The 11,457-nt window shown below is 41.9% G+C and overlaps 1 protein-coding gene across 1 annotated transcript; it reads left to right on the top strand.

The window, feature by feature from the left end:
* The first annotated feature begins 10,261 nt into the window (after positions 1 to 10,261).
* LOC141015191 (uncharacterized) lies at positions 10,262 to 10,767 on the top strand. Its single transcript, XM_073489145.1, has one exon. It carries the CDS (start codon positions 10,294 to 10,296, stop codon positions 10,765 to 10,767), a length of 474 nt encoding a protein of 157 aa, XP_073345246.1. The 5' UTR covers positions 10,262 to 10,293.
* The last annotated feature ends 690 nt before the right edge of the window (positions 10,768 to 11,457 follow it).

The raw sequence follows: 11,457 nt of genomic DNA, 5'->3' as shown, positions 1-11,457 counted from the left end.
CTGAATCCTTTATCCAACTGTTGACTCATTTATTTTTTGTTTGCCCAAAGGTCAGATTTCACCCAAACTCACAGTTCTCCTCCCCTCTTGAGAGCATTTCTGTGTCTTTCAGCTCACTGTTTTGGTTTTACAGCCTGCTGCTCGACTGTTCTCATGAACCCTGTCGAGCTAGTGGCTGAAGTCAAAAATGGAAGCCAACAAAATCCCCATCAAGTGTCGGCTACGTTTTGCCAAAACCTCCAAATTCCCCAGTAAATGACAAAGATATGAATGTCATGTGGTAGCACTGCCAGTAGTGAGACAATGTTTTTGAGGACAAGAAGTTTCACTTAAAGGAAACTTAAAGTTCACCCAAAAATGAAAATTCAGTCATTCTCTACTCACCTGCATGCTGATGGAGAGTCAGGTGAAGTTTTGTAGTCAGCAAAACATTTCAGGAGCTTCACAGCAAAACAGTGTTGCAGCATTCTCCCAAACAACTGAAGGACATGGGGACTAAAATGGCTCCATGCTGCTCATCTGGCGTAATCCAAGTCCCCCGAAGCTTCACTGTTGCTGCTAAGCTTACAGCGGTAGCACACACCCTGTCTGAAGTGGGTGCACAAGTTAAGCTCCTGAAATGTTTTGTCGACTATGGAATTTTCACCTGACACCTGACTTTCCATCTGCATGAGGGTGATTGGATAATAACTGATAATTTTTGGGTGAACCTTTACTTAACTAAGAGATTAAGAAACTAGTTACAGGTGAAAGGCAGCAGGAGGTGAATACATGACCTAGGAAGGACCAAAAGGGGAAAGTGGAGAGGTTCCATCCTCATAGGGTTTATGAGGATGTAGGTGGGTGGCAGCATAAGCAAGGCTGACAGGACACAATTTGGCACCAGCCGCTGCCAGATGGGCCTGACAGCACGAACCTCAAGGCAATAGTCAACCTGCCAAAGCCGGTCTCAGCAGCACTGCACCAATTTCTTGTTTGTTTGTCTGTTTAGGTCCCCATTAGCTACTGTAGCAACACCAACTACTCTTTCTGGGGTCTAATGTATAAAGATAATGTCGGGCCAGTATTTTTGCTTTTTACTTTAATGCACGGACAATAATGAACATTTCATCATCCAATTGGTAGAAAGGAGTCTATTTGAGGGATTATCTTTTGAGTGAGAACAGTGACAGCGAGTGAGAACGAATCCCACATTCAGGTTTGGGAGGCAGTTCTGTAGGTTTCATCAGTTAACACACAGAAACCAAACTTAATTGGTCCATAGTTCTTTTGTAGCGCTTATCTCTGTGACACGGTCGATAAACCATAACACCAAAACACTCGCAACAAAAACTTCAAGCCCTCAAGATAAGGCTTCAGCACAAAGTCTCGGAGGAGAGGTTTACTGAAGTGAAAGGAGAGCGTGAGGCTGTGAGACGAGGACCTGAAATAATTCAGGACCCAAATGGTTGCTGCAATGACACAGGCGGCAGAAGCAATGATGCAGCAAAACACAACCACGCAAAAGGAATTCTGTGGCTCAAGAGAGGCATTGACTCGTCAATCTGCCAGCAGTGACATGAGATTGATGATATCTACAAAGTACGACAGAAAGAAAACCTTTGCGTAAAATGGATGACGAAATGGCTGTGAGTTGCCAAATTTATGCCCCACTTTAAGTTAATGAAGGTAGCAAAAAAGCTCGGAAATGGGTCTCAAAAGAACAAGCTTTGGATATCAACAATACTGCCATAAGAGCAGAGAACTGTACTGTGCAGCACAAGGTTCAGGGCATCATGTATGATTGAGCATGCAGAGTGGAGCCTTCGTAGACTCCAGAACCATATCAAAACACTGGACAAAGGAAAAGCTCTGGAGAGAAAATGTACAGTGATGGAGTGAAGAAGGACAGCATCAGCAGAAAACATAATTGCCTTTAACAGCTTCTGAAGAGCTATGGAAAGCTGAGTTGGTTTGATTTTTGTGTCATGGCGCTCTGGGTCTCTTTTAGGGTCATACTGTATTAAAATCCAACCTCACAGATGAAGAAGGGGTTGATTCCATGGTCTGACTCTGCTGGTAGGATCTGATTTTCTTACTGTGTTGGCTCGAGTTTACACCTGGTACTCAAAATTTTAACTATTCATTAATAAAAATTGATTTCATGAACAGTTGTTGGAAGTGAGCAAATGTAAATATGTACCGAGTTTCCATTTTGATAAGTCTCCTCTTATAATCTAATGTCAACGACTTTCTTTTAACAGCTCGAAAAACATTCAACATTGTTTTATCAGTGTCAATGTTAAAGGAGCACTATGTAGTTTTTGGGGAGGAAATTTTAATCAGAAGAGAAATTTGAGTTTGTATTATTACCTCATTAATATTGTCAGTCTTAAAATTCTGGGTTTGAATTTCTTCTCCAAAACTACATAGTGCCCCTTTAATAGAGTTGCTGATGAACATCATTTTGAGCTCATGACTTGTTTCAGAAGCCCACACAAGTCTGGTTCCAGAGGAAATGTCAAAGTGAAATCTCAAGAAAGTAGTTGCAGAATATGATGGTGGAAATGTGAGTCAGAGTTGGAGAGAGGAGTTTAGAGTTTACCAAGAGGAACTGCCGACAAGAACTCATTTAAGTTAATAAGTAATGACTGAATATTGAGCTGATTTCAACAATCTAGATGAGGCAACTGTAACAACTCACCTCGCAAGATTTCAGAGGGAGACAACTTTTTTAGAGAAACTTTATTTTTTTCTTTATTTACAATTATTTTTGGTCTTTTCATGGCTTTATTAGATAGACAGCTTAGCAAACAGGATGCGAAAGAAGGGGGATGACATGAAGCAAAAGGCCACTGGGTCGGATTCGAAACACGAGATTTGATTAACTCATTAACAAAAGATTCTCTCTCTGTAGGAATTATTTCTTTGGTATTGACTAACTGAGTAACAACCTCACCCTGTCAGTGACAAAAACAAGCACTGGACATAAGTTTGATGGTCGGAGTTGCCCCGAAGGCAGCCATTGCAGCCGTGTCGCGGCTACCAGCTGAGGCAATCTACTGGACTGATTCCCAAAGTTTGGCAAGTATGAATAATTTCAAATCAAAATATGGAAAAGTAGTGCCCAGGTTTAAAAATACCAGAATTCTTCTTTCAGGGCGGGTCCAACTGAAGTTGTGAGACATAAAACGACAAGTATTAATGGGGCACGATGGCCAAAATGAAACAAAACTATTTGTAAATGGAAAGTGTGCATTGAATCAGAACTGATGCTGGCTAAAATGTCCTGGATAAAATTGTGGAATATTTTCATGTTTAAACAAACTTTTCTACAGTGGAAATACATTATTAATGTTTTTACAGTGTAATGTAGGGTTCTGTCCATAATGACAGTACTGCTGAATGTGAGTGACTATAGCAGTGACCCAGAGACATGGCTTTACAAAATGTCAGAGGGACGCAGATTTATATATATATATATATATATAAAAAATTAAGTTATTTACAGCTTTGACTACGGTGACTAGTTATTAAAATAAAAGGAATTTAGTTCATTGTGTTTGCTTGCAGGACACATGAACTGTTATGCATGGGTGACACCTTAGAGTAATGTCAGACATTCTTCTAAGCAGATCAGGTATCATTAACACATCACATAGATAATATGAAAATATGATCTTTACAAAAAGTGAAAACAGTTCTTTTAATAACCAAAACAAGAAATAGTCATTTGTAATCAGACTGTTAATACTACACAATGCTGCCCTGAGCTCTCTTTTTTCTTGTTACATGCCCATAAATCCTCTTTGAGGGCATCAGGGCTGCTGTCTATCATTGTGCTTATTTCCTTTCCAATCAGTACAAATGAAGGGCTCAAACTACCCAGTCATTAGAAAAATATCTGAAAAACATCATACATACACAGCAGGAACAAATAGCATGTGCAAAGAAAAAAAATTAATTAGAATTAATTAAATCGTCATCATTAAAACTCTACTTTCTTCAGTGATTAATACTGCTAATTATTATTCTAGCCACACTTCAAACTGGTTTTGCTGCGGCACGGCATTCTCATGTCGTGTTCAGCTTTGACGCATACCGTCCTTCACACAAGTGCCCTCCTGGAGGGCCTTGAGTCACGCAGGAGCCACTCCACAGGTACAAATGTTTTTATGTCGTGATGACCGATTTGGTCGTGTGGACAGACGGTGTGTCGGCTGGTTCCCAACTGAGCGGGGGAACAGACAAGAGAGAGAAGGCTGCCGGTCTGGGCGCGACCAAACCACACATGCGTGCACATACATACAGTGTGCCTCCTACACCTGATAATCAGCTCCTGAAGCTGTTCATTAAAGATGTAATAGGCAACATGTTTGATACAATTTGATTAATGTCACCCTTATGGGAAAGCAGCTGACAACAACATCCCATACCCGCCTCAGGTAACTACAGACTGAAGGACTGGTCTGTGGTCGAAATTAATCGTTCAAATTACTTATGCCATATGAAGGCTACAGTTGGGTCCTGTGTTTTGATTCTGCACCCACACACACACACACACACACACACACACCAAGAAGGTTACAGGTAAGCGTGTCAAGCTGCAGGGGAAGAATAAAATTAGTTTTATGGTGTGACAGTTTAATGGCTCTACTGTCAGGGGAGCTACCAACAAGCAAGATTACTTCTAATTTCCTATCAAACCTTTATCCTCTCTTAGCCTGCAGGCTGCATCAAATCCTTTCAGGAAGACATTTGGATTCATGTAAATCTCTTTTGTGCCTCATATTAACACCGCATTACACAGTATAAACATCTTATTTGAAATACAACCTTAATCTCTGTATTCAGAGAAACTGAGTTAGCTCTGTGCATGTACAACACGTTCTCGCTCACAACTTGTCAAATTGGTCACCTCGGTCAGTGGCCTTGAGCTTTAGTATGATGCTCTATTTACCCCTCTAGTGTCAGTTTTGTCAGTTAGCAACAGGAAGTTATATACAAAGTCCAGTTAGACTTTCAAATTAAACTGTGCTGTGGTTTAGGAAAAAAAAAACTACTAGACTGAAAAAAATCTTGGTTAGGCTTAGGCAGAAAAACTACTTGGTTAGGTACGGGTTTCGAAAAAATATCAAATTTTGGGTTAAAATAACTTACGTAGGTGACTTAAGTGATATAACATAAGTCAAGTAATGTCCGTGACCTCACTCACATAACGTAATGACATCATTTACGTACATGGACGTACCTACGTTACATAAAAAAAAAAACAATTTAGTATACTATGGAGTCTTCGCTCTTTGTCACAAATGGGACACAAATCCCAGTCTCTGTAGTCCTGTGAAAGACCCACCTAACCACCCCGACTCAGACTTTCTTGCTCTTTAACCTACTGCACTACAGCAGCGCTTCAAGCATAGATTTATAGAAGAACTAGATACCTTATGCCAAAAAAGTTTTCTGGCTTCCACATTTTACTTCCTGGTTGTGCAGCACAAGAGAGTTTTCCCCGCTGTTGCCGCTCAGCCCGTAGAATTTACATTGTGATGACTTCACTGATTTTTAAATCAAATATGAAACCTCCATGGATCGAAAATTCACAATATAAAGAATCATAATGTAATTATTTGAGCTGTTTTAATAATACAACAATTCTGTTCTCCCACAACTGTTTCTACACATGTAATTTGATCCTGCTGTTGACACAAGTGTGTAACTCTCACGATTCCTTTTCTAACCCAGAACTGAATATAAATCACGTAATCTGAACAAATATGTGTTTTTAAATATCAATATAAATACTGTCTGTGTGCTGTCAACCATGCATTTCAATAGCTCTCAAACACACACATGCACATACACCGCCCTGAGACATTCTCCTTGTTTATTTCACCTCCGGATAAACAATCAGCAGCTCCACTGACCCACAAGAAATCTGTCTTTTTGTGTGTACAGTGGGTGGTTTTACTGTACACTGCGTGTGTGTGGGTATGTGTTTTTGTTCATGCACAAAGCTCCTCATTGTTACAGAGCGTGAACGGCTGACAGGAGCACAGCGGCCAGTAGCGTGTAAGATCCTTCTATAGCTCTCATCCATTCCTCCTCCTCCTCCTCCTCCTCCTTCATGTGTTTATCCCACTTTGTGTGTTTGTGCACTCACGCTATCCATTATTGAAGGCTTCATTCTGTTATTACAATGACCTCCCACAGACGGAGACGCACACAACAGCCCAGCCACACAAATAAGCCTTTAAGGTATGCCAAAGTAATGGCACAATATCAGCCACACCGCCAGTGATTTCACAAGTGATTAGGTCTTTAGATTAAGAAGGTTATCTTCGGCTTTAAAATGACTGTGGCTGTGACACAAAAACATCACACTGCAGCACCAGAGGGCATTCAGCATAGCCGACAGCACAGGGATGTAAACAAAGTGTTGGCTGGAAAAGGGTGTTAGAGTATTTCAGGACACATTCTATGGTGGCACCAGTGGTAAAATAAACTTAACATGCATCAGAGGCCCATTAAAACATGGTTAGCATTTTTACTGCAAATCGAATGCATTTCCCCTTTGTGATACTTTATGGAGGCTGGTTACCTCTGTTTCAGGCAAGCGACAATAAAAAGCCAAAATGTTCTCTTTATTGCCAGTAAACTGCAACTCCCTACTGACGCACAACAGTGTACTCTTTGACACTCATTTTTAACCAGACTTATACAAGACACCAATTTTGAAAACCAACTTCAATAATAAGATTGTATCCGCGTATGTAATTATGGCTCAAAGAACAACAGGGTCTCCAGTTAAAGTGCAAACACAATAAAAGCGCAGAATCCAGACCGCTGTAATGACTTTGGAGACTGCTAATGCTTTAATAACCACAACCAAACTCAAATGAGTCACGGCTCTAAAATTACGCTACTTCATGTTATGACGCACAAGACAACACGTAATAAGCAAAAAGGCCTCAAAAGAAAAAAGCGCTGGCTTACCTTCAGATGAACTTGGATGCTTTTAGTCCAACCACAAGGGATACTGGCAAGGTCTCACACAATGTCACACGTTATGCATTAATATTAAGTGGCTCTTGGGTACCACCATGAATACACACGGACTAACTTAGATACTCCATGTGCTTTCTGCTTCACTAGCTGCGCATCGCCAATAAACAGTGAGGCAATCATCTACTAAACCAACTACGTAATTTGATATCAAGTAGAAGAAAAATGTAAAAACAGCTTTGAGACACAGAATTTGAATCACAGACCTCTGTCACTGAGGACATCTTGGCTCATACTAGCAAGAAAAGCACAGGTGTAGCTAACAATGGTTCTGATTACTGATTACTAAACGGCACAGCAGAACAGGGTGCACCTGTTATCAATGCTATTACTCAACATATCCACTGTGAGAATGAAAAAATATCCTAGTCAGGTAGATTTTGGCTGTTTTACGCTAACTCGAATGCTAGGTCTTGCCATAGACAGAGAGGTGAGCAGGGACATGGGCCTAACATTAGCACTAAACTTTAACAATATGTTGCATCCAGTCTTCAGGTAGCTTCTCTTACCAGTTATGTTAAAAAAGAAAGTAGTATTAACATTACCTTCAGTGTCGGTAGAGCTATTTTGAAACTGTATTTAGCAAAGCTGCAAGTTTCCTCAGGAGCAGTTAAGCTAAAGGAGCACTACACTTTTGTTGATAGTAGGCTAGCAACCTATGCTAGCTCCTCAGAAAAATTAGCTTACTACTATGAAGGTATTTACCATTAAGTGTTACCGGAAACAAGGTTGGTGAAGTTAAAAATATTACATTTTGGAGATGTATTACAATGAAGAGCACAATAACTTATTATTAAGTAATAATCAATAAGTGAACACCCATACGTAGATGACAACATTTAGTATTTAGCCTAGTAGAAAACAAGCAACAGGAGGCTACCCCGTGTGTAGCATTATATTAGCTACTCACAATGACTGTTGAGTAGGCTATTAAAACATGAACTGATAATGAGAAAATTCTTAGCATTGGCTCAATTAAAGTCCAGATAATTAATTCAAACAATTTGACATGGCAAAGCAAGAAAAGCACATTTGTATTTAATTATAATTTGTAATGACATTTTGTTTGTTGTGCAGTTTTTGTGCCCTTATATTGTTCATGTCAGCTCACTGACATGACATACTGGGACCTGCCTTACAAAGACAAATCCTTTCTAGCACTTTGTTTGAGGAATAACAGCTCTTGTTCATTACCAGTAAACAAATCTCATTTGTACCTGGATTTTGTCTTTGCTATAAAAATACAGCTTCCATTTATTGTGTTGACAGCCTATTTCCCCTCAATGTGTGGTTGCCTTCAGTGTCATTTTCATGTCTAGGTGACAGTGACGACAGAACATTGCAGTCCAAAATGTTTCATGTGACAACTAAATAATGTTTTCAACTACTCTGAAATCTACAAGACAATAATTTGGCAACTCTCAGGTACAAATGTCAATGTGCGTGTCTTTAACTCAAGAAATATGATTACTGCACTTTGTGTAGTGGTTATTGTCATTAGCGCTGCAGCAACGAACCACTTATGCACTGATTCAACATTCAGCCATACTGTTAACCTTTGCCATTTTCACTGTGTTTCAGTAATAGAAAACCGTAGCTCTGCGGCTCCACCATTTAAAGTCTAGCTCAAATGTGATTACTACTGCCTCCAGAACAGCTGTGCCTGTGAGATATCAGCCAAAATCGGACACAAGATAATTACAGCGGATCTTGTGGTTCTGGAAATTTGCCTCAAGAAAGAAAAAAATCCTGGAATATATAGATCACCGCACATGCACGCACGCCTGCACACACATAGACACGATGCCCTGTCTGCCCTGTTACCGGTGATATGAGCCATCCCCAGGGATTCATGCCGGTGGCTCATGTGTCTCGCTGTCATTGTCTGAGAGGAGAGAGGGGAGCGCGAACAACATGGGCACATACGGGGAGAATGCGTCGGGGACCGCAACCGTGACAGGGCTAACTGGCCGAGGCTTTGTGTAGGGGAACACGGATGACGCACATGACGAAGGGCAATGGGAAGACAGAGAGGAGAGGACAGAGGTGTGTTTCAGTTCATGTGGAGTGGATGTTTTCACTTAAATTCTGAATTACATGTCAGTGTCCTCAGGCTGATGACACATAGTAAGAGTTCCATTCAATAATCTTGAAATTTTACCAGGCTACAGACAAGTCTGGTTGTCCTTTTGACAAAGGTGACACTTTGGAGATACACGGTAATGATATTCCAGCATTGCTCTGTGAAATCTTGCACAGCCTTGTAAAAAAATCTTCAGATATTGGAGATCAATAATGTGTATGACAGCAGCTGTGGAACATGAAGATAGACAGAAATAGACATTGTGTTTCTGTCTGGACAAACCAAGAAGGACAGCAAATCAATGCTGATACCATGTATTGGTAGATAACTGCGATGATGTTAGTTAAACCTAATGTAGCAGTGTCAATGTCACAATGCATCTGTTGCTTTGGCAAAACCCAGCGTCATATTGATTCTGCAGCCTCCAGCAGACCCTGAACACGCAGCACCTACGGGACATCTCGAATTCCTCGTCACACTAAATAATAAATTAATATCACTGAATGAGACTGCCGAACAGTTAACCTCACCCCCGCCCCTCCTCCGCTGAAATCACTCTGCTGTGGGAGCCAATCAGAGCCTCGCATCCTGTCTACCACTTCCCACAGGCCCCTCCTCCTTTCCTCTGTGATTATATAGTCTGTGGACATCGGCATCACAATACACACACAACGCTGCTGCTGCTGCTGCTGCTGGGAGCAGCTCGGGAGACGAGGCTGCACTGAAAATATTCACCCATTGATGGACACTGAAAATACAGGGTGAGTACATCCTCCTCTCAGCTGTGTGTGTGAGGCTAAAAATAGGCATCTCTGGCTTGTGTTATTTTCTCTTTTTTTTACCATTTTCTTTTTTATTCTGTGGCAAAGCTAGATTGTTTCCTCAGTTTTGTTTTCTAGGTCTTGTGTGCTATTTTTCTTCCCATCTCCCCTCCTCTATCGTCAGCTCTTCTTTCTCCATCTCTCTAACTGCAGACACATGCTGGCAAGTATTGAGAGCAACAACAACAGCAGCAACCTCACTGAGATTGACGGGACCAGAAGCAGCTTGAGAGAACCCCTGTGTAGCGTCATCAGCGCCTGTAGCAATAATCGGCCACGCGCTGAGAGGTCCACCACCAGCGGGCAGCCTTTCTTGCATCGTTACCCGAGGACAGCAACTCCGAGATGGGCTGCTCCTCAGGCCGCCAGCCCCCAGCCCCGGTACTTCACCCGGACCTTGACTGTGGTAACAACAGCGAGACGAACACCTTACCCCAGGACTCCGAGAGCCAGGCCCAGGGTTTGAACGGCTGTGGAGAAGGAAGAGATGTAGAAGGAAGTGTTGGAAGGGACTCAGCCAAACCTCCAGAGTCTCTTCCCACACTGGAGAGACTCGCCCAGGCTACTGGCGGGACAGAAAAGTCCTGGTACCGCTGCGTGTTCCCTTTCGGTGTGATATCCTTGGTGATTGGCATGGCGGGCACCGGGGTGACTTTCAATTTTAACACGCTGCTCCAGACCAAAGTGGTGTCTGTGGCGCTGCTGTGCGCTGGCGTCGTGATGCTGCTCGTGGCAGCTGTTTGCTGGAGGGCGCACAGACTGAGGAGGAGGAAAAAGAAGGAAGGGGGATTCTTCACCGCTGATCAGGGAACATTGTGATGGAGTGTGGACTTACACGGTCAGATCCTTGTAAGTCAGGACAGAGCACTTCAAGTTGGACTTCTTGAAATACAACTTAATGACATAAATGAGATGTAGTGACCATCCATGCTTTTCCTCTATGCACCATGACAGTGATGAAGGGGGTTGAAAAATATCTGAAAACTTTTGCCAGGGAAACTTTGTGACACTATTGACAGGAGGACATATATGTATTCAGTAAAGGCCAGTTTAGCATAGGCATCATGACCATCCTGAGCAGATACACAGGGTAAAGAATGTGTCACACTATAGATCATTGCTCCAAGACTGAGTTCTTGTGTCATGTATGAGAGGTAGGCACCTCAGGAAAAGTTATCTGATACTTCCTGATCCTCTATCTACAGCTTGACAGTGCACAGTCTCCCTAAAGAGGTGTGCCTGTGTTTGTCAGGAGGTGTTAGCTATGAACAGATATATGCCCGCCAGGAAGATCTGGATGAGCAAGTAAGGTAATCAGAGCAGAGAACAGTCTAGAAGGCATTGTCAGACTTTTGAGCTTGTGCACTATGGTTTAATGGTGTAATTTCTTCACGGACGGTCAACATCATACTTGTTAGAGGAGCCCAGGACCAAAAAGTTTGCTGCTTCAAAACCTGGCCTGGCTCACAGAGGTAAATGGGACATGATTTCCCTTTCTTACAAAACTGC

Source organism: Pagrus major, chromosome 20 (genome assembly GCF_040436345.1).
Source record: "Pagrus major chromosome 20, Pma_NU_1.0".
Lineage (NCBI taxonomy): Eukaryota > Metazoa > Chordata > Actinopteri > Spariformes > Sparidae > Pagrus > Pagrus major.
This window is presented reverse-complemented; position numbering and strand designations above follow the sequence as displayed.

What these genes read in the sequence shown, in the direction of transcription:
- LOC141015191 (XM_073489145.1), top strand. Translation starts at nt 10,294, where the DNA reads ATGGGCTGCTCCTCAGGCCGCCAGCCCCCAGCCCCGGTACTTCACCCG.